Source organism: Cariama cristata, unplaced genomic scaffold (genome assembly GCF_000690535.1).
Source record: "Cariama cristata isolate BGI_N322 unplaced genomic scaffold, ASM69053v1 scaffold6112, whole genome shotgun sequence".
In the NCBI taxonomy this organism is placed as follows: domain Eukaryota; kingdom Metazoa; phylum Chordata; class Aves; order Cariamiformes; family Cariamidae; genus Cariama; species Cariama cristata.
In genome coordinates this window covers 35,959-63,666 of record NW_009602017.1, presented here as the reverse complement: position 1 = coordinate 63,666, position 27,708 = coordinate 35,959, and the positions used below count along the sequence as shown (strand labels likewise).

General features: G+C 48.2%; 1 protein-coding gene across 1 annotated transcript in view; it reads right to left on the bottom strand.

Moving 5' to 3' along the window:
* ERI3 (ERI1 exoribonuclease family member 3) overlaps positions 1–27,708 on the bottom strand; it is a 90,556-nt gene that overhangs the window by 36,482 nt on the left and 26,366 nt on the right. Inside the window, exon 5 of the mRNA XM_009694549.1 lies at positions 10,658–10,730. Coding sequence (XP_009692851.1) covers positions 10,658–10,730 — 73 coding nt within the window. The remainder of the gene's footprint in view (positions 1–10,657; positions 10,731–27,708) is intronic.

The following is a 27,708-nucleotide window of genomic DNA, read 5'->3' as shown; positions in this document are numbered from 1 at the left end:
TGAGCAGCTGCCTCTCTGCCTTTTGCCTGCAGGCTACGGCGATGTGCATGTAGAAGAACCACAAATGCCAACCTGCCTCCAACCATTTGCACAGACAAGGATGCTTCCAGTAAAGCAACCACTGCAGTGCACTCAGAAAACCGCTGCTTAGATTTTCATCTGGAAGGCAAAACTTTTGCACTGGTTAAAAAAAGCACAAAAGTAACAAATTTTACTTTCTGCTTTGTCCATTACCTGCAGGTTGCGTGGGGCCAAGTAAGATAACTGTGTTCCTCAGTTTCTCTTGAATCACCACCTTCCTGCCTTACCTGAGAGCCCTCCGTACCACGCATGGCACCGGGAGGCCCAGGTCCTTGCTGGAGCCTGAAGGCACTGCCAAATAATAAAGGCCGCCTTGGGATTTTCCCAGTACAAACATCCTGATCTGGGCAGACAGCATCAGGAGAGGACTGGAGCCTGTACACAGCACCCAAGGCAACCACTCCTTTCCCTGCTCAGGTATCCTGAGTTTCAGCGATGTGTCCCAGGGAAAGCAGCCAACCTGTGCCCAAGTGCAATGGCGCAGGAAGTGTCACAGAAATGGGCTAGGAAGGGAGAAGTGATGACCCACATTGTCTGCTTCAAGGCAGGACTAGGTCCACCCAAACCACCCCCACCATATTCTTCTAAACGCTCAAAATCTCAAGAGCTAAAGGTCCCACATCCCTGCCCTCATCCACAGAGACTGTTTACTGATCTCCTTGAACAGGTAAGGACATGACCAAGAGCCGTCCACCACAACCACCCAGAATAAACTTTTCCCTTCCTCTGAGCACTTTCATCCCTCCAAAAATGATTTCTGCTTAGTCTTCTCCAAGCTGAACATCCCAGATCCCTCAATCTTCCCCTGGAGATCACATCTTCCAGCACTCTGATCCTTCTTCTGTTCTTTTCTGGGCTTTCTCCACCTGTGCCAGGTCCTCCCCGAGTGCAGTACGCAAAACTGGTTTGTTCCGAAGGCTAAAACTAGGCTCCAAAACACCTTGCCTAGGAAAAGAGGTGAGATTTTAACATATGCCTGGTACCATTTTAATGTGTATTAGTAAAAGAGAGTGTAGGACAACCCCTGATGATAAAGAAGTTAATCCGTGCGTGAGATGCTGTGAGATGAACACATGCTAAAACACATGCAGGAAAGCTACAGGAAGGAAGGACAGCAGGATGGAAGTAAGTTCCAGGAAGAGCTTGCTGTTCAGAGGACCAAAATACTGACGTGTTCCCTTTGCGCTAAAGTAGGTCTAAATGGCTTCCACATACCAGGACCTTGTCAGAAGTTGCCTTACCCACCCAGCAGAGCCTAAATGGCAGTGAGTGAGAAACAGGCTGCATGTACCCAGTCCACAGCCTTCTGCTTGGCATGAGTTTGGCAGCAAGAAGGGTGCTCTTTCACACAGATGTGGATTTTATAGCCAAAAGGAATTACTAAACTATCCTGCTATTTTGCAAGCCAGGAAACTTGGCTACTTTCTGGTGAACCAAGACCAAGAACTTACATTAACCCTCTGGGGATCACATCTTTCCTGTCTGCTCCCAGAACAGTTAATACAGACACATGCTCCACACAAAATTGCTCCTGTGCTTTTAGGATGCAATTAAAAAAACACCAACAAAAGCCAAAGGAGAAGGAAACACACAAAACCATTTGATTTAGGCGAAGATCGACATTGCTCATATCTGCCCTCCTGGGATGGGCATGTATGTTATCGCTCAAGTCATGCAAAACCAGTGAAGCCTCCAGGCTGCATCTAGAGTCCCTCTCAGCTGTAGCAAGACCAGCTCCTGAGACTGCAAGAAAAGGAAATGAAATGCGAAGCTGGGATCATTACTTTGAAACTATAAGCTCGTGCCAGTGAGCCAAAGCCTGTTATATCGACATGGGTTTGTGTCACCCCAGCAGCAGAGATCATTCTCCATCTCCGCTTGCTCAGCTCCTCTCCTCCCAGGACAGCTGGCAGCATGGTACTCAGCAATGTTCTGCAAAGTCTAGCTACAGAACAACTCCCAACGCCTTGCCCAGCAAGTTAAAGTTATAGGGCTGAGCTACTGCAGAGCAAAAAGTACCCTGCTGACTGCTCCACCATGCTCAGAAGCTGCAGGCAAAGCACAAACGCCACTTGCAGTGGAGCAGATAGCAAAAACTCCAAGTTCCATTCCCTGGTCAGAGAGCCCAGAGGGGGGTGTTGCCTCTTAAAGCCTCCAGTATTTAAAAGGTACTGAATTTGTACCTCAGTTGTCACACAAGATCCTCCTACTCTGTGTCTCCAGTCACCAGCCTGAGTAGCAGCTCTGAGGGCGGGAGACAACACTGCCTGCCAGTGAGTCCTGGGCTGAGAAGGTGGAGAGCAGAGCCCTGAACAGCAACTACTAGCCATGGAGCCTGCATGCCATGCCTCTGCCTCCTTTGTTTTATCTGAAAGTGGACACCAAAACCAACCCTGATGGTTACTCTGTGTTACCCCACCTTAATAGCAAGTATTGCAAACCCACCACACCAACAATCCCCTGGTCCATCTGGTTATAACTTCTAGGGAAACTGAGGTAGAGAAGTCTGATGCATCAACCCACCCTGTATCCCCTTCTAATGAATCCAGGAGGAGGAAAGGGTAAAGACTGCCAAGAACTTGCAGACTCTCACCCTCTCTTCCCATCACAACCCTCCTCCGTCTCGGTTTTCCTTGGAAATGTGTTTTCACTCAGCACTCCTTGTTAAATAAGGAAGGGAGGACAGGTCCTTCTGCAGCAGGACAGAGAGGGCTGCTCCTTTAAGGCCTCTCCTGGATGCCCTTTCCCTTTGAGATGACTATCCTCAACCCTCTCCTTGTCTCTCTCCCTTTGATTTAAGAGTTCCTCTCCTGGCCCTGACAGTAAGGTATTTCTGTCCCACAGATTATAACTCACTCTGGGCTATTATTCAACTCCCAAGCCCTGGCCCTGCTGCATTTAGTCCAAACATAATATCCTTCATGCATATATTATCTGTCTCCCTATTATCTGGAATCATTTCGGAATTAAATTTCAGTCCTGCAATATTGGCTTGAAGAGCGGCTCGCTTTATGGGCTAGTCAAAGGTTAGAATACCAATCAAAATAACACTGCCGATGCAGAGAGACATTTTAATATTCCAAAACCCGGTAATTGTAAAAGGACATAATATTTTTTCCCTGATTACCCCAAAGGCAACACATGTTAACAAGGCGAGGGAGAGAGTGAAAGAAATTTCAGAGTTCAGACAGCTGCACGACAGATTTAAAGGAGAAGTCGTGGATGGCTGCTGTGCTCCAGCCCCTGGAGCAGGAGGGCTCCCCTGCCTGTGCCAGCGGTGCTGCACTCCCCGGGATGCTGTCCCCTCTGTCCCCAGCCTCATGGCGTTCGTGCCACCTGCATTCCCCCAAGTCAGAAGCCTTCGAGGGTGCTCTCACCGCAAGGGAATGGAGCAGCCAGAGCTATGTTGAGACAGACAGTTGAAGATTATCACAGCAGAAGACATCGCTGCAATCGGCTGGCCTAACCTGCACAGGCCATAAGGTTGCCCCAAATTAATCCCTGTTTGAAGCACAGCTGATCTTTTTAGGAAAAAACCTTCCCTCCTGAGCTGGAGAATCCACCACAGCCCTCGGTAAGTTGTTCCAATGGTTAATTACCCTCACTGTAAAAATCTGCACCTGAATTACCTCGCTTTGGCTTCTAGGCACTGGAACTGCTTACGCTTTTGTCTGCTAGACTGGAGGAGCCTCTTGCCACATTTTGGCTCTCCCTTTAGATACTTGGGGCTACAGCCAAGTCTCCCTTACCCTTCTCTGCTGTACCCTGAAGGGCTCCCAGAGTTTTTACGGCAAGTGGTCCTGTGGGTCTTGCAGTTCTCATCCAGTCTTCAAGTTTCCAGAATCCTTTCTGATGCAGAGATAGGATCCAGCAGCCCACACCAGTCAAACCAGTCCCAAAGAAAGAAATGATCCAGCCCCTCTGCTTCCACTTACCACTGCCTGTTTATAAATCCAACGGCAGTCGTGTCCCGGATGCAGTATCCGCACACTTTATTGAAAATGATTTTTATGTTTTCTTTCAGGGCATTGATAAAAGTGTTAAATACAAGAGGTCTGAGAAATAGATCCCTGTGGGACCCCACCAGGAAGACATGCACTCCATGATGATTACCCATTTACAATTAAATGCTAGGAGCTGTCAGTTTGCTCGTTCTTAATCAATGTAATGTGTGCCATGTTGATTTTGTATCACTCTTGTTTCTTAATCAAAATGTCATAAGGTACCAAGTCAAATGCCTTCCAGAAGTATATTACATTGACATGGTTACCTTTATCAACCAAACATGTAGTCTCATAAAAAAAATATCAAGTTAGTTTGAAAAAGATCTAGTTTCCATAAATCCACATTGATTGGCATTATATTACCCTCTTTTCATTCTTTATTAATCAACTATGATATCTGGCTTTTCATTACTTTGCCCAGAATTAATGTCAAGCTGATAGGGCTATAATTACTTCATCGGTCATCCCATTTGCCCTTCTAAATTACTGGTACAACATTAGCGTTCTTCCAGTCCTCTAGAACTTCCCCCATGTTCAAAGACTTATTAACAGGCCAAGGTTTCTCAGCCAGCTCTTTAAAACTCCTGTAAACCAGCTACGCAAAATGCCAACCAAAAGCTACTACTAAACTTTATCAGAAAATTGTGTTGTAACAGCAAACCTCTTGCTCAGCAATATGGCATCCTCTGCCTTTCTCTAAGTACAGAGCAAAGTATTTATTGAACACAGTCATTTTGTTGTTACAAGCAATTCCTTCTGTTTCCTTCCAACTATGAACCAATGCCATTGCGCAGACACTTTTCTTTCCTAATCGCCATGGAAAAGACACTCTGACTCCCCTTAACCCTGGAGTCATGCCTCTCCTTGTGTTTCCTTTCACAACCTCTCCCGTTCCCATCTTCTGAGGCAGATGTTCCAAAGCCAAGAGCTTCGCAGCCGGGGGTGAGGAGCTCAGGAAAGCACAGCTCCGACTGAAGGGAGGTGTGATGGGGTCTCAGAGCACTCGCCCACGCTGCAAACCAGCAAAGCACTGAGCACTGCGGGTGCATGAGCAGCTCTTTGCAGTTATGTGGCAACATCTACTCGTGTGCTTGATGCTTTGGCCACGAAGCACTCTGCCTGAGGAGTCCTCCTCTGTCATTTCTAACCTTACTAGGCACTTTATATTCCCTATAGCCAGTAACTCAATAAACAGGCAATTTATAACAATTACAGAAAGTCCTCAAGAAGTTAGACCTCACAAAAGCATCTTCCAGGCATATGGGCCAAAAAATAAACAATTTCTCAGTTGCACCCATTTCAATGTTCTTCATCAAAAGCACTCAAGGCACTTCAGCACCAAGTGCCTGAGAAGCACTCAGAGCTCCTCCTCCCACCCCAAAGGCAGAAGGAATTGTTAATTCAGAGGAGAGACAAAAAGCTGTTAGCAAATTTTTGTTTGTTTAAGATGTGTTTATTTCTAGTTGCCAAATATTAACAAAAACATCCTATTACAGGCTTCCTCTGTCAGATTTCACAATGTGAGTAGGTGACCTTAAAACATTTGTGCATGTGTATTAACAGTTTGCTTCCAACTACAAGTACCTACAGATCAATGAAGGCTGGGCCTGGAAAAGGCCAGCTCTGCACACAGCCATGGCACCCCCAGCATGGTCCCGCTGTGCTCCCCAAGGCTCTGTCAACACAGTTTCGTGATGCCAAGAGAAGGAAAGCTGCATTCCTCCACATACATCATTCAGCTCTTGCCTTTCATAAAAACTCTCCCAGACTTCAGGAGGATGTCAAACTAGAACCACTTTTTTGTCACTTCTAAAGCAACCACTATTCCTGTATCTAAAGACATGCTGCCCTCTGTGAACTGAAATCAAAGAGGGTCAAACATGCCAGGACAGCTGTGCTGAGAAAGGACCAGCTCTGTGATGGGTATGAAGATTGTCTTTTTAAAAAAATATATAAAATATAATTTGAAAAACAAGGAATAAAACAAACCCTTAGTGGATACATAAAACACTCATCTTTTAATTGCATAACATCCAGAGAAGAAATGGAAGATCAGCATAGTGTATACAGTGTTAAAAATAGCTTCAACAACCCAGTTCTAGAGTGACAGAGCCTGCAAGTACCTTTGTGCCAGCCCTCCGACTAGTTATGCTGCGCTGGAAGAGACACAATCAAGCAACAGTACAGCAGAGGCCTCAAGTCAGGAATAACACAAGGGCGGAGAACTGGTAACACTTATTTGCTCTTTCACACAATGCAAGTCCTAGGCCCAAGAAAATGATCTGACAAAACAACTTGCGTCTTCACACAACATATGAATAAATGGAGTATAATTAATGCATAACTAAATAGCAAAACTCATTGCTGCAGGATGCTGTAGAAATCGAAAGCATGACCAGATTCAGAAAAGGATGTACAGGTTTCTGGTAGACAGACATGGTAAATCACTGGGTGCCAGACATAGTGGTCCGGAGGCAGCCGCCAGCTCTCAATGCTTGAAGAGACAATTGCTGGAAAGCAGAGAAAACTGACTCGAACCATGCTCTCCTTGTTACACCTGCAAGCATCAGCCACTGGCCTCTGGCATGGAGACGATCTGGGTTAGACCTTTGGTCTGGTCATTTTGACACCCTCATTATTCTTCTAACGTTTTTCTTGCACAAGCTAATTCTAAGAAAATCTAACTTCGCCCCTCTTCTTCCACCTCCCCCTTCCATTAAACCACTTTCCCCTCCACGACGTGCTCCCAACCCAGTGCTGCTGACACTCCTGCTGCCCACCGGATTTCCCATTCCCAGGCTCCCGGCCACCCTGCAATCGCAGGTACCGTGTCCTCAGCCTAACACAGCACCAGCTCCATCCCTGCAGGACGAGGATGCATCACAGGACTGACCATGCCGCTAATTCAAGCAGGAACTGGAACAATAAACCACAGAGGCTCCTGAAAGAGCAAAGGGAGCACAAACGAGAGCTGATCCCTGTCTTAGAATAAGCACTAATGAATTTACCCAGGCTACCTGAGGATACTCTTGGGGTAGCAGCTTGGTTGTAACTTGTTAGCTGCAGCAGCTTTCCTTTTAGCATAAATCTTGACCCACAGCCTCCTGCTTGCTGCAGGTATTACTCCACCGGTGTGCCTCTCTCCTGACATGAAGCACTCTCTGCTATTTCCATCCTGAGCATCCAGCTCCAATGATGTAGTTCAGGTTCTGCACCTCAGTCCTAACCCACAGGGCCTCTGCGGATCGACATGACAGGTACATAAGGAGAACTGGCAGACAGGATGGCGGCTCTCTATCGAGATGGTTTAGGGGGATATCTGAAATGTTGCAGCATTCAAAGAAAGCCTCCTCTGCTTTCTGCTGCCCTCCCACAAGGCTGAGCTAATCGAAGTGAAGAACATGATAAACTCCCTGCCCCGAGTCAGCTCTACACTGACAGTTCACTAGAGATACAAGATCGCTCAGTGACATTAAAAATGTCAGCAAACACCGATCAGGCTTGACGGAAGGGATGCATTAGCAGGCTAGGGGGGCACAGGGCAAGGTAAAACTTCAGCAAACACTGTCAAGTGCACAGGAAGCTTTTCTCCCTCTGTCCTCCACAGGCAGCTTTTTCATGGATCCCAAGATGCTGTGGCCACCATCGTAGCCATCAGGTGTGGAGCTCACCACCACCTGCACAGCCAGATCAATCCAAAAAGGTTTGCCTGGGGCAACACAAGCGTGGCAGCTAGTGGGGGCCGATTCCTGTCTTCAGCTTGCCTGAGAAGCAAGTCTTGCAAACTGTGAAAGAGGCACAGGGCTCCCACCTCAACTGCCTCTGCAGCATAGAAGTGACAAGGGAAGGAGTTTATTGGAGAATGAACCCTGAGAAAGACCATCTCACCACCTCGGGAAGACAGACTGTTGAGCTTTGGAGCATCCCACGCTCTTGCACAGAGACCACAGACAAGGACTGCTTCTTCAAATGATACAAAACAGAGATAAAGAGGAGCTGAAGCCACGTATACACGGGCAGAGGGAAACTTAAACATATTTTGTTGCTACTGCACTACACACAGGTACACAAACACACCTGCCCCATGCACACACCTTTCCGTACGTAATCCCCCTCTTTTGCATTGCCTTGCATTTGCAGCAGCAGCTCCCTAACTCAGAAGGGTCCTCTTGTTATTACTACTCACAAGCAGAGACCCAAAGGAGAGACAGCAGATGCAGGTGGAGCCATCCTGCAGGAAACCACTCTCAGTCACACATGCCTGTTTTCTGAACATCTGAAACATCCAAGTCTCTGCATTATCCATGACCTGGAAACTAGCAGTTTCACACATCCCTGCCCCTCAACACCTTCACTTCATAGATCAGGTCAGAGGCAGACTCAGCCTAGGAGGTATTTCTAAGTCAGGAACGTGCCAGAGGGAGAGGAAAATGGGCCACCTGAGCTATGCAGGGAAGAACAGCAGGGCTGGTTACCTGTCCACCCTTATTTGTCTCACCCTGAGAGCTCACCCAAAAGAGACTGAGTTCTAGCTGCTTGGTTCTGGCTGCTTGGATAGAATTACTTATCTAGGCTGGAAATCCTCCCTCATGAAAACACACAGGTGGTTCCACCCAAGCACCCCCCGAGAGTGGGGCAGTGAGCAGCATGGAAAGATCCTCACTCCGGGGTAAGAGCAAGCCCCAGGAGAAGCAGGTCTTAGCCACAGGACAGGAGAGGTCCCTGCTCTCCACTTCAACCTGAGTGACTTCCCAGAGGAGTGCAGGGACCCTGGTACCACCCTGTGTCACAGGGCATCAGATGTTAAAGAGTCAGAAAAGCTTCAGATTTTTAAGGGATTAGAGGGGTTGGAGGAAGACGAGTATTTCTCACACACATCCCCTACCCACATCATCTGAAGGAGACTGGAGCCTTACTTTCTGAGTAACACATCTGCGGAGGAGGACAACCCCAACCCAGGTGCCCCCATCCTATATGCTGAGCAGGTGATCCCTTCAGAGAGCTGGGCAAGGGAACATTTCACTGCAACAGCTTCCCTCCTCCTCCTGCCTTTAGCTCTGTTCTTGGTACTCCACGGATGCTCACCAGCCCTCAACTTAGTATCACAGCATATGCTGAAGTACAATACATGAATGCTCATCTTGAGGAACAGCTGCTTGCCTGGACGTCCACACTGCGATGAATCCCAGCTCCTAACACGCTAAATCCAGGAGCCTTGAACTATGGGAAAGAGCCGTAAGTCATTCATCCTGAGGCCTAGAGGAAGAGCACGGCTGGATCAACCTACTTCTTAGTGAACATCATGGTACACAGGGATTTTTTTTTAAAAAATATTATTATTCTGCAGCCATCAACCTGCTGGTTATATAGCTGCTATCCATTCACCGGAAGTTTAGTGAACCTCAAATGGCGATCATTAATGGTCACTGAACTGCAGAATGCCCCAATGTGCTTTCAGATTTCATTTACCAAGGACCAGCAATCAGCCAAAAGATTTGCTCTGACAGCAGGGAAATACAAGACCCTTTGACAAGTTCAGCCGGGAATGTGCTGCCAGCATCCCTTGTTAAGTTCATGTTCTACCCTATTTGACGGAACAGATCATGCAAATTGTCCTTCTGTGGCCGCTCAGCCTGTCACTCACGCTTCCATTTAAAACAATAAATAAATAAAAGAACAAAAGAAAAGCCCACAAGTACAACGAGTTGTTTACAAGCAAATTCCACTTACCGAGACCCCTAATTATCAGGAAAAGGCGCAGAAACCCAAATAAAACATTAAATTGGATGGGGGAAGGGAATCTTACTCATCCAAAGGTTTAACCAGGAGGGCCACCTCAGTTTCTCTTGTGTGCAGACTGCGGCCTCCCTCCTCACCCTGCTACTGCTTGTAATCGCTCTTGTTCTTTTCTTCCCACTTTGATTTGTGACTTATGGCGTCACCACATTTTCCTGTGCAGATAAAGCAGCTGTGCCAGGAGACCCTGTGGATGCACAGCAGGCTGCTCCTTAACCACCCAGAGAAGGTGTGGAGTAACAGAAGGCACCAGACAGTAAAGTTCAAGGCATTTTCCTTTGCAAAGTGACCACCTGTCTCTTAGGTGGACGTGTTGCTGAGACACCTCCCCTTTCCCACACCACAAAGGGAAATGCTGATTTTTATACTGGAATATTTCCACATTTATCAAAGAGAATTTGATCTGAAGGGAACCATGCTCCTAGGAGCCTTATATGGCTGCAAAACAAAACAGAGTCAGCAACACTGGGGCCAACACAACCTATGCTGAAGAGGGGTCTCACAGTGTCCCACTATTATATGGAGACACCGCACTGTGCCTGCCACAATGGGATTCTCCCCAGCTGCAGCACACATCCCATCAAGTACAGTAAGACTCTATTAGAGGAGATACAATAGGGAGCCAGAGGACTCGCTCAGCCCAGCTTCTGAGAAAATAACTCATTTCAATGCAAAACAGCAGTAGTTATTAGACACCTCCTTAAAGAGGAAAGGAGAAGGACAAGGGGAACGGGGAGGGAGGGAGATGGGGACCATGGCAGTTTGCACAAAAGTACCTTTTTCAGATTAATCCACTGTTTGAAGTAATCAGCAACCGGCAGCCCTAAGTACTGGCATTGTCCTGGTAACCTGTAAGAGAGAAGAGAGAGTAGGTTTGATTCAATCAGTGTCCTGACAACACAAACTCTGTTTTCTTAAATGCATTTTGTTCTGAGACGGAAGAGACCCTCAAGTCTGCTGTAACATGCTGCACATCAGAAGGACCGTAGCTCTTGGCAAAAAAAAAAAAATCTCACAAGAGCACAGCTTGGCTGAAGACTTACATACATCCAGCCATACCCAGACTGCTGATACCTTTCAGACTGAACATTTTGAACAGGAGCTGTGTGCAAACGCAGCATGCAGCTCTTCTCCACAGTGGCTAACACACAAACATGACTGGAGCACCCAGGCTGTCCTTAGCTAAGTGAACTCATCACAGATCCCTGCAAAAATCATCCTGCTCAGCCAGCGGCTTACAGAGCAGACAGAAGGGCTGACGATTCACCTGCCATGCCCTGGTGCTTTTCCATTTGGCCTTTACAGTTAAAACACCGAATGAGACGTGAGGGAGAGAATGATGCACCAACGCATTCATTTTTTGGGTAGTAATGCTGCGGGACCAATGTTTTAGGGCTAAGAAAGCAGAGACTGTTTTCCAAGCAGGTGCTTGGAAGAAGGCAGCAGTCACAACTCTGAAGATGCAAGGTGCTGCACACTGACTATGGGTTTGAGCACCAGCAGTCAGAGCTGCGAGCACACATATTTAACCTCTCCCTTCCTACAGCAAGCTGCTGGAATAGGGCATACAAAACCAAACAGCACCGGTAAGGGAGGTGGACTGCCTGAAGGGACAGCAGGATCTCAGCATTTGGACAGATGTTTCTCCCAACCTGTGCCAACCCCAGTGTGTTCACAGGGGAGCTACTTGCCCCTCAGATGGGGAAGGCTGAGTTGCAAAGCCATGCAGCTCCAGCCGAGCCAGTGCAAGGAGATGAGTTATGTGAGTTTTCCCCGGCCGGTTTGATCTGATCAAGAGTAATTGATGGATCTTGTTCATTCACGTACTGCTGAGCACGCCTGGGGCACTGGTCACAGGATCTTTAACTGAAGCAAAGGAACATCCCAAATAAATATGTCAACTAAATAAATGACTAAATTAGAGCCATTTGTGCATGTTAAGAGCCACAACCCCAGAAACCGGCTTTTGCAAACAGAGGGGGGTTGGGAATCTCACAACTTCCTCGGGCACGTTGGGGAGGTAGGGAGAGGTTGTAGGGGAGGAGGGAAGAGCTGTGAGTGCCAGCATCAGCTGCTCAAACATCTCAACACAGACTATGTCCAAGGCAAAGTCTTTGCCCATTCTCCATAGAGGAAGGAGTGACTAATCCAGACTGGACTTCAGACTCAAGGCTGAAATTCAGGAACAAGCTCTAGATAGATGTGGATACAAGCTAGATACACCACCTTGAGCTGGGGTGCACCATCAACACCCCACGCAGTACCTCAGCGCTCAGCCCAGCTCCAAACCCTCTGGTGAACAGGGCAGCATCTCTTCAGACCTACAAGCAGTTTCCCAAGTAAGGAGATGAAGGAGGGACACAGATAAGGCACTTGCAGATAATGTGAGACTCAGAGTAGTGTAGCACCAGAGTGGTTTGGTCTCAGTGCTGCCTCCATTTCTATGGGAAGAAAAGGAAGGAAGCTGGCAAACATATCCAGGGGAATCTCCTGGGAATATGTGGCCAACGCAGCCAGCACACACTGGGACACACCAGTGTACTGGCTTTGTGAGCCCTGCTTAGGCTAAGAAAGGAATAGACTCCCTGTGCCAAAACCAAATGCCTGGTCCTGAAAAGATGCACATGTCATCATTCAGGAGCAATAATTTAAGTTATACACAAACATTTAGATAAGGAGGTCCAGAGGAATCTCTTTGAAAGCAGGAAGCCTGTCAAAGGAACGAGCTTGCAAGCAGCAGGGCTATGGCGATTTGCAGGGTAAGCAATGTGACTTGACAGCACAGTCTCATCTCTGGGCACGGCTCATCTGATGCTAGCACCATCGCGCTGAGATAAACCACCTGGAGTCACTCCTCACAATTGCATAGCCGTCACATAAATAGCAGCCCGGTCCATGCATTTTACAGCCATTACACATATGTCCATGACATCCTGTAGTTGAACAGACCCCACCAGCTCCAACCAGCATGCTAAGAAAGCTCTTTCTCCAGGAAAGCTGCTTTGTACTGGTGTCCAAATCATAAAAATCACAAGAAAAGGAAGCACCTAAAACAAATGACTGGTCTAAATACAGACACCTGTACAAACTCAACCTCTCTTAGACTGCTCACATTTAGCTAGAGAGGATGACAGCAGTTAGCAAAAGGTATCTTACTAAAAGCTGAGTTTCTCCTCACAAACCAAGAGGTTTTCATGAATACAGGTCTCAGCATAGCTCCGGTTAGAGGAATAATTATCAATTGACCTACATTTGGATAGGGTCCAGAAGAAGCGAGTACAGCATTGTTCTTGTTAAGACACAGGAATTGACTGCTAACCACCCAGTGCAATGAATGACATCTAAAGCATTTCCATCCCTGTGGGACCCAGCAAACTGGACAGTCTGGTTCTATTTCCACCTTGAGACTGACAGCAGTATGCCCTGGGCACTGGACAGTGGGTCTTTAATTGGAGAAAATAAATGTTCCAAATAAATATGTCAACTAAATAAATGACGCATTTTTGCAAACAAGTAACCACCCCAGAAACTGCCTGTGAAGCTCTGTGACCTAAGGATATTTCCACTCCCCCTCCACACTTGTGCTCCCCTCATTTCACATGAGCACCAGAGAGACTTCACCAAGTTTTTCAAGCGCTAGGAGACCTATGCTCCTGCTATAACCTGGGCAGGCTGCCAGCAGCACAGACCAAAGCATCAGTCTACTCCCTGAGCTGGAAGATGCAGGCCTAGTGGCTCCAGGTCAGCAGGGATACAGACACTCAATGCACTTGCCCTTAGTGAAGGATTGCCGCATGGGTCTGGTCTAGTCTGGGTACACAGCACTCCCAGCACAGGGAATCAGGGGCTCTCAAGGCACAGAAACGAGATTCCCAGGTAGTTATGAGAAGGAAAATACCCCTGCAATGTCTTTTCCCCAGCTCCAAGCTCATCACCTGCAATGGTCCTCCCACTCCTCAGCCTGGTGACCAGGCAGGAGTTTCTCCAGGCTGGAGTGAACAAGGCACATCTGTGGCTCTCCTGGGGAACAGAAGTGCCAAGGGTCTGTAAGGAAGTATCTCCATTTATCAGGGCCACCATTCACTTGAGCAGCTCATTTGGTAAACATGATCTTATGCACAGTATGGCTTCTTGCTCTTGCAAGACTCAACCTTGCTCACTGGGGGCAGCTTTGCTTAAGCAAAGAGCTCAGGATTCAGCCCTCCCTCAGGTAAGGGAGAAGAGAAATGATGGCACGTTTCGCTGCATTCAACATCCCATGATCCTTCCAGCTTTTGAATGAGGTCTCATTGCCTCCCCAAACACTGAAACTCTCACTCATTGGGAATGAAGCTAGCTCTCATCACTCCGTCAGCCAAATGCCGTGGCTTCAGGTATGACTGCACTTGATAGAGAGAAACTTGAAAATGGCTGTGGGATTTTCCAGCCTCCGATGCAGCTCTGGTAAAGTCTGTCTTCCCAGCAGCAGAGACTGGAGCACACAACTTCTGCCCGCTCCCTAAATGCAAGTCCCCTTTGGGCAGAAGAGCAAGTGACATCAGGTAGCACACTCTCCTCCACCAGCCAGGTAAGTCCAAGTCCTCCTTAGACTGTGGTCAGCAGTGCCAGCTCTGCACCATTTTCAGAGTGCTTTCATCACCGAGGCTCTGATTTCCATCCAGTCCTGTTCCTCCACTCTGCAAGGTAAATGGAGCCTGGAGATGAACAGGATGTAAATAGGAGGCGAGGTGACATGGTTGCATTTCTCCCGTTGAAGCCGGCTCTCTCCAAAGCAGCAAGAAGTGCACAGCTCGGCGGTGATAAACGGCCTTGCTTTAGTTATCACTTTCCTTAAGTTAAGGAGAGCAGCCTAGTGATGGATGGGCTGGAATTCGGTTATCAGGGAAGGCTGTCAGCCAGAGTTGCCTATCTCCACACACATTTAGCAGGGCGTCATTATGCGATGGCATGGAGTTAAAATATGATCAAGGGTATTGAAAGAAAAAGAACAGGATTAAAAAAAAAAAAAAAAGGCAAATTGAGCAACAATAAAGGAGCATGAGGCAAGAACGTTATCGTACTAGTGACACCTTTTATCTCGGTCTGGTTAGCTAGAGCAGGGCACAAATTGGTCCTTCCTCCACTATTGTATCTTCTTGTACAAACAGAGGCAGATAAAATGTGTCACCAGTGCGATAGCATATCAATTTAACCCTAATTATCTAGGGGGTCAAACTAAGAAATAGGGGTTTCTCATTTCAACAGGTTCCTCCATCTCTGCTCAGAGGCACCACATTAATATGGAATGGGGAGGGGCAGCTGTAATTGATTTCCGTCACTCAGGTGGTCCTGGTGTATAAAAAATTAATGCTTGATTCTCCCAACTAATCAGAGCTGGTTAACGTCCATCTGCTTCTGGGTTCAGGATGTCAGGAGACAAAGAAATTGGGCCACTTTCTACACACTGCGTGTATTGATATTGAGCCGGTTAAAAGAATAAGGCCCTCTATGGGAAAGATAAAAGGACATTAAATCTTGGAGTTTATAGACCTGGTCTCAGCCTTCTAAAAAAAATCCATGCCCTGGAGACCTTGTGTTGTAAGAGATGCAGAACATTTTAATTGTGTCCTGGTCAACCCCACTGCACCGGGCTGCAAAGGAGAGGGCAGGCAGGCTCCTGCCCTGGAAATCCTTTGCTGAAGAAGGGCTGGAAAGCCTGAAGGAAGCTGCTTGGATGCCACAGCACACAACAGCAACAAGGTAATAGCCAAAGAGAAGAGCTGTCAAACCATCTCAGCCTTGCACTCTAGTTCAAAGCAAGGCTGGTCAAGGCGTCGCTCTGGACCATGCGGCACAGAGGTGCTGCTCTGTTTTAATCTAGGGTGGGATGTCTGCCAGGCTAAGAGGAAAGCTTGGGAGCCCTCTCCTAACAGAGAAAGCTAGTGAGAGAATAACATCCTGTGCTAAGGCACCCGAGATGTTTTAGCAGAGAAACAGCATCATGTCAGGCAAAGCCACATCTGTCTGCACTGAACCTTGTGTAAGCTGGAGCCAAGCTAAGAATTTAAAGCAGTTTAGGTAAAACCATGCCCTCCCAAAGAGGTAGCCTTAGGTTGATCCAAACTTGGTTAAAACAGTAAGTCCCAGGCAGCAGTGTTCAATGGCCTGGGGATGCAAAGGGGTGAGACCCTGCTCCAAAGCGCTGAGGCTGCAGGAGCATCCCTCAGAGGGGCAGAAAGCCTGTCTGGGTTTTGCCAAAACCACCATGCCGGGCCACAAGGGCTCCAACAGCGTGATGCCACAGCACTTGCACATGAGCAGAGCACCCCAGGCGCACAGCACAGCACAAGCCATGCCGTAGTCTGTGGAAACTGAAGCATGCTGACACACACCTCCAAAAAAAAACCCCAAACCCCAACTCTCCCATCCCAGTAATTCCAGTCAGACTGGAGCAGCTTTCCTGTGTAACTCAAGGCTTTGGCAGGGAGACGTCTCCTCCCCAGTGCTGGAGTCACTATGCCACTTGGTGCAAAGAGGCGTGAGCTGAGCAAGTCTCCCTTCATCCTTCTGTCTGGAGGAGCCCGCCTGACATTGTGTCCCACCAGCTGAGCCCTTGCCAGGTGACTGCACCCCACTCTCACCAAGCACAGCCATGGCACCGTCCCTCTCTGCCCCCCATCAGTGCAGGACAAACCACTCCAGTATGGCTGTACTTAAAATCCACAAGCAGTAGCTATGGAAAGACAATACATTTGGAGAGGGTCTGAAAAGCTCGGGGCTTTCACAGAAACCCTGAGACAGGTCCCATCTCCCTCTCTCTTTGCTTTCCTTCCACCCTCTCAGTTCTCTTAACCACCCCCAAACTTGTCACAGTGCAACAAGCCTATGAGCTGCACATCAGCTTTAAATATCAGCATGTGTGAAGCAGGGACATGAGAGCAGGGAAATGGGAACAGACAGAGCAAGCCTCCATCGCCTGTCAGGAAACACTAATGAATTTCAACACCAGCAGCCATTGCCTCAGACGGGCTGGCAAGAGGAGGAGACGGAGTTACAGCAAGGAGCCTTTGCAGGAGCAGCCTGCCTTTTTTCAAAGTCCCCTCCGTTAATAAATGTCATCCCCGAGCGGGCTGCAGCAGTCCTTGAGCCAGTGGGTCGGGGGAAGAGACAAGCGACTGACAGCACTCAGGATGCCGGGGCAGTGCAGCCTTTTCTTCTGCTGCATCCCCAGACAGAAGCCAGGAAAAGGATGCAGATGGGACATCGTTGTTGGCATGAAGCTGTCTTCCATTAGGGTCCCAGTACCCAAATAACAACCTCCGCAAGGAGCCATGCGTGCTACCCCAACACTGCCCAGTCCCATTCAGTGGGATGGATGGAGGTTCTACAGGGAACGGTCCTCAGGATGGGCAGAGGGATGCAGAGACACCCAGACACACTGCCTGTGCCGGCAGCAGCAAAGGGTTACAGAGCAGTCAGTCCCTTTGCTAGCACAAACGCATTCCCGAGGCAGCGCAGGAAGAAGCATCCAGCACAGGGCACCGTGTGGCAACCGCACCGATGCACAACATGAAGGTCAATGCAAGTCTTCTTTACAAATGTCAACCTGTCATCTCTGGATATTAATGAGGGCTGACCAGCAGCTAAAATGCATCCATGCTCCATTAGTAATAAGAGAGACACAATGCAGGAGAAGAGCACACACCACGGCATGTGGAGGGACCAGTGGGTCTGCAGGGCCCGGGGAGGTGTGGTGATGCACAAGATAACTCGGGTCACCCCAGCTGCCCAGGAAGGAAAACAGTCGTCACACAGACCCCTTCACTGGAGTGTGTGTTCTCTTTTTCCATCAATCTTTAATTGGATTAGTGTAATGAGGCCAAAAAACCCAGGCTAAGCAGCGAGGCTAATACCTGGCACTTTCAGACCTTCCCTTCTTTTTCTGTGATGTCCATACTGGACAGCATTGCTTTCTCTCTCTACCAGGCATATTCCTGCCCAGGAAGCTTAAAAGGCAAGCTGCAAGCCTTAACGCTTGGGACTCACAGGAGCACTGCCTGAAATGCCTGAACACCCATCACCCATCATATGCTAACAGCCAGATCCCTCTTCTCTAAATTTTTGCTGCGTACTAAGAAATCTGGGAGAACCTCAACACCTATGCTTTCCAAGCCGCCAGCCTGTGAATGGAAAAGGCTGCATACTGCAGCCCGAGCAATGTATACACTAGGAAAATAATTCTGCCACAAAAAGCACACAGGGCAAGCGGCTCGTCGTGACTCACTTGTCCTGCAAAGCACTGTGTGCCTTCCACTGCCATCAACCTTAATGAAACATGAAGGCATTTAACACCATGCGAGATCTGGCCCTTTTATGGTTATCTGTCTGTGCGTCAGCTAGATGCTGGCAGAGATGCTATCTCAACATTAAAAGCAAGGCTGTAACACAGCAGGTATTCAGCCTCCAACAGAAGATGTTCATCAACAATTGCACACACATGATGCTACAATAAATCTATGTGCTACTGCTTAACAGCTTCTCTTAAAAAGATTCATAGCTCTATTTACTGGGTCTGATTCTGCTGCTATGCATGTGCGAGAAAATCTGGAGTAACTCTACCTGGAGTTAGTAAGTAGCCAGTGGGAGCAGGATCAGAATTGAGCCTTTTGATTTTTAAATAACTGCTTAATTACCATGCAGGAAACCAGAGCTCACTGGCTCCATGGTTCAGCTGAGGTTAGGAGTGCAGCAGGCAGCAGCTCTGCACTCCTCTATTCAGAGTCCTTCAGATTGGTGAGGGGATAGAGCAAATGCTCTCACCAGCCCTTCCAGACAGGGAGGACAACTGGGTGGACTTCCCTTTGACACCAGAAATGCATGACACTGCTCCCAAGGAAAGAGAAACTGGAAAGTCTCCAAGGCTGAGGTTGCCCCCCCCAGCCTTGGAAACCTGACACTATGAAAACCCCTCTAAAACAGATTTCTACACACAAGCTCGCCGTGACAGTCCACCTGCTTACTAAATACATTACACAACATCTTATGAATAGGAGTGTACGAAAGTGGATATTGTGTACATCTACCACACAGGCACTTTCTCAGTGAAAGTCACCCATCATGACCCACAGACTGCAGGAGGTAAACTTCCAATCTGTCGTCAGGAAAAACTCTTCTCCATGCAGGTAATAAAGCACTGGAACAGACTGGTGGTGCAATCTCCTCCCCTGGAGACATTCAAACTCATCTGGAGAAGACCCTGAGCAACCTGATCTAAGTTTGAAGTTAGCTCTGCTTTGAGCAGGGGGCTGGGTTAGAGATCTCTATTTAAATTATTATGTGATTCACACTGCAGTGGAGTCTGATTACACAGAGCGTGTCTTTTCTCTGTCTATATGGTCTCTTATAAAGTCTTTAATATAGACACTAACTTAGTAATTGCCTGGTCCTCTGCATACTAGCTGTTTTAAGAGGGAACACTCAGACTTCTGCTGCAGAATACTGTAATTACGCACTAAGGGAATATATCTGATGCAATGGATGCACCCACAACGCATCATGTCTAAGCTCCCTCAAAACCAAAACACACACAAAAACTAAGCTAAAATTAAACATGTTTCTCCTCCCACTGCATAAATCCCATTGCAGAAGTATTTCTCCCCCAGGAAATCAGAGCATGCAAGACCTAGAGCAAGGTGCTGCTCTAGAACTGAGAAGACATGTCCTGTCCCAGTCCTTCCTTAGATCCGCCCTGCGACAGGCAGGAGAAAACCTTGCCTCTTCCATGCCTTGCCTGTCCAGACCATTTAGTGTATAAACTCTTCAGGACAAGGGCTTCTCTGCTATGAGTCATAAACTGTTTAGTGCCTAATGGTAAAGCCTATAGACGCTTAACATAATACAATCATGTCACTTAAAGGCCATTAGTCTCCAGTCTAAATAGCACTTTTCCAGTCACAAAGGGGACCTGCCAACTCGGGAAGGCAGGAAAAGAGACGTGGGTGCCCAGTCGGATCACAGGACTCACAGATGCTCTACGTGAAGCCCCAAGCAGGAGAGAGCCCAGCCAAATGGCATGGGGGAAAGCCATGGCAGCTCTAGTAATCAAAGAGCTTTATCTTTTGGGCTTTCTTGAACCACTTGAATCAGCTGAAAGCCCCTGCCTGCCAAGTGAAAAACCTCTCCACCTCCAGCCATGGCTGTACTGCTTGCAAGGGGGGCAGGAGCCCCTCACCCACACAGAGGGTCTCCAGCTTCTGCATCACCTCTCTTCCCACTCACTGAAGCAGATCATTTATTGACAAGAAAATGTGCCATTCTGTCTTGTGACGCTGTTTGAGCCCCTCTTCTTTCCTGGCACTGTCTCTGCCCTCCTCTGGCACCACATCATCCAGGTCTACCTCTCAACTGACTTCTCTGATTGCCTCTTCTTCCCTCTCCCCACTAAAGAAGAGAAATTCTATAAGGAGTCAGTGCGATGTGGTAAACCCCCTCTGCGTCCCGTCTGATTATACACAACCCAAAATTACACACACAACAGCTCCATGGGCTCTCAGCACAGCCTCCAGGCTGGCAGCAGTGGGGAGTCTGGCACATCGCGTAAGAGGGTCGGAGCATAGGTTTCTGTGCAGTTGCAAATTACATCAGCACAGGGGGAAACAAGTTGGTCTTTTCCTTGTGGGGAGAAGACCATTCCCCACCTCCAAGCAGAAGCTGCCATTAGTATTTGCTTCGCCGGAGAGAAGGAGCAGCGAATCCTCCAGAGCAAAGGACAAGTGCAGCAATTAGGATGCAGGGGCTGCGGGAGCTGTTTAACAGCACGACCCAGAGGTCAGTGCCGCCGACTCCCAGCCCTGCATAAATATTGTATGAGCTGGGGAGAGGGGCTGTTACAGCCACCCTCAGCGCCAGCCCTCCCCCCTCCATCGCCACTCTGCATCTAGCCAGATATGCCAGCAACATTATTTACAGATGTGACAGTCGAAAAAATCACTTGAGTAACTAGGGGAATGGGAAAGAAGGCTGCTCGGTGGAGCAGGCACCTGGGAGTGGGCTTCCGCTTGCAGGGCGCTTCTCTGCATGGGAATTGCCAGATGGCACAGCCCGTTCTCAAACCTGAGGATGAAATACCACCAAGAACAACAAGGGGAGGCTGTGAGCTCCCCTCTCAAAGGTTGCCCAGGGGTTTGATTATCAATGTTGCTGAAGGACACTTCAGCCACCAGCTGCTTTCCAGTTTCCTATCAGTATCTCTGCTAGACCCTCCCTTTGGAGGGAGCTTTATAGCAATATAATGAGAAGCTTTGCAGAGAGCTTCTGCTCAGACTCTGTCTGTGCAGCTCTGCAGAAGGGTCTCTACTCCAGTACAGCCACAGGGACCTCCTCCCTGCAGAGACTCCCCTAGCTGTTCTGTTTGGTACCAACCACCTTCTTCTCCCATGACCTGTCCACTGTTTATTCTCTGAAGGATCCACCTTCACCTGCAGCTTCAGCCACACTGACTGGCATTGTCCCTACTGCATCCTGGAAGGTCCTCTCATTCCTCTGTCTTTTTTTTTTTTTTTGCTGAAGATGCCAGTCGCCTGCATGTTTGCCATGATGCTCTGCACAAATACAAACCTACACTTTCAGGTCCACTGAGACTGGAGGCTCTCGAGGACAAGGACACGGTCCATTCTCCAACTGTACCAGCAGCCCATGAATTCCTGGGGGCGCACTGCTAATAACCATCACTGCCCAGGGCAGCAAGCAAGGGCTGCAAGATGGGAAACAGAGCTTGGATGTGCTTCTGCCCATCATACCCCTGCAGAAATTTTTCTGCAGCTCTGTGGCTGGTTGCTGAATCCAAGGAAGGCAGAACCCTGGTCTTACCATTCACACCCTTCCTGAACTTACTGTGCAATTAATGGGCTTAATTATTGATGGCAAAGGCAGGGAAGGGAGGAAAGAAAGAAAAAGCCAATGAGAAGGGAATGATGTGGGGTTGGCGGGCGCCAAAGGTCTCCAAAGATCTTTCCTCAGCCTAGAGCAGAGAAAAGAGCCCCTAGCTGCTCTGCCGCTCCCACGGCCCTGCTCTAATGCTCCCTGACATGCCTCTGAAGACAGCGAGCTGTTTGCAGTCACCACCGTGATTTGTTAGTAATTATTTTCACGGTGTCACATTGCTGTCACTCTCTTAACAAAGAGACAGGCAGCCCGAGGCTGCCTGCGAGAAAGAACCAGCAGAGAAAAGGAATTGTCAGGCACCCAGGGATCCTCTTTGCTTCCTGGGTTTCACAACCAGAGTCCTTACCAGCTTCTGAAGAAACTTCTGAGGAGAAGTGGCAAGTCAGAATCATCTCCCATCCTGGTCACAGCAAGAAGAATTAATTACTTAGCCCCCTCCTAATTTCACCTTACCTGTAAATCCAGTGCAAGACCCAGGTGCTTAGAGCCCCTTAAGCCAGCGATTTGCTTCAGGCCTGCAGCAAACTCAAAAAAACTTTGGCAATTGATGGCTTGCAGCACTCTCTTTGGAAGCTCCATTTTCTTTTCATGTGGTCTTGCCATTAGACCGCGCTTCCCAAGCACAGCAACCCTGATGACAAACCCTCGCCTAAGCCTATCACCCTCACGCACGCTAACCCTCTACACTGGCCACGTGTGCTCTCCCTGCACCAGTCTCATTAATTCCGACACACTGCTGTGCTCCATGTGGTAGTAACATTTCACTTGGCATTTCACAATGCCAGGGGACCTCGGCAGCTTCCTCACACCTGAAACACACAGCCTAATGGGTTTCCATCTCTGTTTTCTCATCGGCAGCGTGGTGACTTGACAAGAACCTCCCCTTGAACCACCTCCCATCCATCCATCCATCCATCCATCCCACACCTGCCGTGCAACCACAGCCATCCACCCTTCGGCTGACTTGTCAGTCCAAGGCAATCACTCCTTTCCCAGTAAGCATGGAGCTCCCTTGGTCCCCCAAGGAACACAAGCTATTTTGGCACCTGAAGTGTCACACAATATAAGGATATACAGATGAAACACTGAGACACCTGGCCAGTCAGCCCTTAAAGCATCCTTGATCTCTATGCAGAAAGCAAGTGGACTTCCTCGAGAGCAATTTCAAGTTTGAATTACTCCCAGCAGCAGCGTTCTTCCCCTGCCTGTTTACTGACAGTGCACAAGGGTCAGTCCCTGCAGCCACGGGGAGACCTGGGTATTAATTTACCCTCTTAGCACAGGGAGAGTTTGGAAATATTAAGCCTCACAGTCTAAGCAAAACCCTCCTGCAATTAACTGCATGGAAGAGCACTGACTCAGAGGGCAGCTCCTTTTCAGGGGTCTTTTTAATAACCAAGAAATGGCGTATACATGCTGTGAAGAATTAGGATCACCATTGGGAAGGTAAATGGTCCATAAAATGTAACAGTTCTCTTCAGAGCTGGGAGCAGAGTGAGCTGGAGGAGAGGTCTTGGCAACCTCCCATCAGCCTCCTCCCTCCGCCTGGTTTGCAGGGGACACGCGTGACTCCAGGCAGGGACAAGAAGCTGAACTCAGCCGGTGCCCAGGCACCTCTGGCATGCTGGCCAACGGTCAGCACCGAGACCCGGCTCAACAGCCAGATGGAAAAACTGAAGCAGGGAAATTAGAGATGACCAAGAGACACCTATGGAGGGAAAACGAAGGGTGTCCCAGAGTTTAGGTGCTGGGCAGAGGGGAGGAGAAAGCCCTGCTCAGAGAGGCAGACAAAGCTGGTGGGACCAAGGCAGGACAAAGTCCTGGGCAGTATGAGCTTCCCGCTCACAGCCCTGCCAGCACATCGCACTGCTTCCCCAGCCTTTTTCCCCCAAGCTCCTCTACTCCGCTCGCTCTTCTAGTACTACCTCCACATGCCTCACATCATTGCTAACAGCTGGTCCAGAGCAATCTCTGAGCACAAGATACCACCTTTGGGGTGCCAGGCTGAGGGCAGCACCCCGGCCAAACACACAGAAAAAGGCGACTCTGACGTGTAACAGATTCAGCTCAAAGTTAGTCTGCAGCTCCGGTGTCCTCCCGAGAGTCTTGCACACACCCAGACATCCCCTCCTGAGGATATGGAGAGTTGCTGGACAAGGCACATGAGAATACGCTTGAGGGAAAATACCAGGGATGACCTCAAGATGGCCCAGTAGGTCTTTGCCAGTCAGGAGCTTCAGGAGGAAAGGGACTGAACCCATCCAGGAAAATGGCTCCCAACAGGAAACAAACATGCAAACAAAATAAAATGCTTTCAAGAAAGCTATCGACTCACACAACAGAGCAAGTGAAAGGGGAAGGATGCTGCTCCCAAGCTGGCAGTATTTTTCAAGCAGAGCTCTCTAAGCAGAGAAGCCATGAGAGCATCACTCCCAGCCAAGCCACTGGGAGGGCAGCACTGGTGCCAACACACAACTGCTTTGCTTCAGCTGGAAAGGAAGAAGAGCTGGGATCCAAAGGGAAACAGCTAATATTTTAGCCCCAGCAGGAAACACTATGGCTCACTAACGCTAGAAAAATTAAGCTTTTTGAAGTAATGAAGAAAATTCACACTTTGTGAAGGTAATCCTACTTTTTCACATATGCCACAGACAACAACATTCAGATGGCAAACAGCCCTCCAGTGGTTTATCCTCTGCAGTCCCCAAGCCAACCAGCTTTTCAGTTCCCCAGGGCACAGGATAACCACGACGTTGAGTTGCTATTAGAGAGCACTCTCATACAGACAGAGGCCAGGGTGTGCTTTTTACCAAATATCCGTTTATAGATCAATTGATTTTGAAACTGTTTTGTCAACACTGGACATAGAATTCACCTTAGTGATAGGAAATTATGGTTCCTTACTGTATGAGCAGACGACACCAAGACCAAGGGCTTGCATTCAGTTCAGTGTGACTGTTTCCAAACACAGCTTGAGTTAAGGGATGGAAAATCCACATTCATTACCCCATCCCTATGATTCAGTGCTGGAAATAAAGTACTTGATGCAATGCCTGTCTCATTCCCCCCTACACTGTAAATTTATTCCAAGCTTCTCCACCATCTTTCACACTGTTTCCAACTTCTTTGGTCCTAATTCCCAGGCAGCAGAGTCCGTGCTCCCCAGAGTGTGTTGGGCATCACAGCTCAATAAATCTGTGGCTACTACAGCCCTGACTATGACAAATGTCTTTGCTATGATACGCCAGACAACTAGCAGACCTGAAGGTGATAGTCCATTGCATGATGATCTCTATGAAAAGATTTCACGTCCAAAGCTTAACCCAAAGGCATTCCCAGAATCACACATCTCAGACAACATAACTTGCAGGAGCTCATGCAACCAACAGATTTCAAACAAAGGCAAGAACAGGAGACAGCCAGGGGAACTGCTGCAGAGGGATAACAAAAGTCAAGTGTGCTATCTCCATTTTAAATAAGAGTGTACAGAGGGGGAATCTTAAAATCCAAAATTTATTTTGCATAAGTGGTATCATTTCCTTTAAAAACAAAAAGCTGGTCTACAGGGTCACAGAAGTGAATGGGGTCAGTGCTACTCCCTGTAAGTGCTAGAGAAGAGCATGCTCACAAGGCTCCCTTGCTTAGCTCCAGCAAAGCACTTTAGGATGTAATTACATGAACGACTCCATCAGCAAAGCTGACTCGAAAGGTTCCTGACCCTGGATACTCAGTCCCATCCCTGCACTGTAGTTGACATCACCCTCTTCCTTCAGCCAATGTAACCCTGTGAAGAGTTACACCGTAGGCTTGGTCAGCAACACTAAAACCCCACTAAAAGCAACAACAAGGTAATCCAAGTATCTTAGTTGGAAAGGAATTGCTTTATTATTTTAAAACGCAGATTACTATGTTATCTTTCTGTTACCAGCTCTTTCTTATTACTCTCAAAGCCACCCTCTGAACATATCTCCTGCCCTGCTGCCACCCAACCAGCCCACCCTATGCCTTCTGCCTTTCCCCACGGCTACGAAAGCAGTCCCACTCACTCCATTCCGTGGCTGTCTGCAATTTCTCCCCCAGGCAGGCAGAGGCTACCAACCCCCTCCTAGTCCTGTGATAAAGAACAGCATGCACAAGGGACACTAACACCATCTATCCTTCTTCATTCATGACCTAAGGCTGATCTCAAACCAAGCCTCCAGGACAGAAGACTGGAAAGAGCAACCCATTGTCACACTCAGAGCTAGTCTGAGAAGGCAAGCATCCTCTCAGCCTGCGTAACTTGCAAAGAAAGAATTAAAACAGTAAGATAAAATTAAGCAATCGCATAATTTACTGCTCAGAATTTACTAATATACAACCTAGGAAGAGCACCAAGGGCTATAAACACTTCAAGACACTTCACTGTGTTTTATCATTATATTAGAGAATACTTGCCTTTTAACACTTATTTAAGAAAATAAAAAACTTCTGAACAGTAGTTTCTTGTTAAGACATAAATTGGCATGTTCTGATCAGCCACAGTAAGTGCAGTACAAGCACCTTCACGTCAGAGGTATGCAGACCAAAGCCTACATGCATTTTTATGTATGTTCAATGCATTTGCAGAATGATCCAAAACTGGAAGGAGAAGGATTAACTGATGCTCTTGACATCAAGGTGCAGTTCTGAGATTCAGCACATCTGGTTTCAGCTCCTTTCTCTGCCTCTGCCTCTGCCTGCACAACCACAGGCATATCACTTAACCTCATCATATCTGAGCTCTGTAGCTATGAACACACAATAAAAATGCTTCTTTGGTTGCCAACATTAATTCACATTGTGTTTAAGAGCAGGCAAACCGGTTCCATACATGGAGGGAGGCAATTTGACATTTCAGAGGAGACAAACCACACTAAAGAGCTTACATTGCAAGGGCTCAACCCCGGCAGACACCAAGTACCCTCTTTTCCACTAAAACAGTCTCCTGCAGTCAGTGGCTCCTTCAGCCCTTCAGAGGCATGTTACCCTCACCACCTAACGTCACATCAATGCAATTTACTTAATGACCAGCAGCAGTTCCATCCTAGGTGCAGGATGAGGTCCAAGCACTAAAGCAGACTACGCCAGGTACCTGAATCCATCCCTGGCGCTGTTAAACTTGGAGGATAGCTCCTTGCAACAGGCTAAAGGAATCCTCCCGCTGAGCACGCAGAGACCCGAGGACCGTGTGCCTAACGAGGCTGTATCCCCACTCATATTTTAGCTTGGCAGGTCTGCTGCTCCTTTCATCTTTTGCTTCAGGTAGCTCTCTTTAATTAATAACATTTCTGTGTCGACACAGGGAACTTTCCACCCAGAATGAATGGCCCTCTCTCATTAGAACCATGACTTGTCATGATGTATTCAGGAGCAGAAGTGTGATTCATTCCCTTGTCTGGGAACGAGGGGTATTGCTGGGGGGTGGGGGGAGGAGAAGAGTCTCTGTAATGAGTGACTGATATTTGCTGAAGTTGATATGCGACTCTGTCGGCTTGAACTGCATTGTCAGGACAAGCCTTCAGAAAGGTGATGTTCCTACTCAAGAGGTTTTCCTCATTAAAGAAATTGCATCTTAACAAGAGGGAAGGGGAGGGGTGGCAGGAGAGCTGCTGTCTCCCCGACTCCAGCCTGGTTCATACACATGGAGCGCTGAAAGCCGATGGATCCAAGCACAGCCAGTAGAGGATCAGCACTCCATTTCTGAGCCCTCCCATGCAATGGGCTCTCTCCAGCAGCGACCAAATCCCTCCAACAGACTCTCCTTCTGACGGTGCACCACAGCCATGACAAAGCCTTTGGTGGCATGGCCGAGGACCTCGACTCATGCTGAACCTCCATGAGCCCTTCCCAGATGCTTAGTGTCCTCTTCTGGGCACCCAGCTCC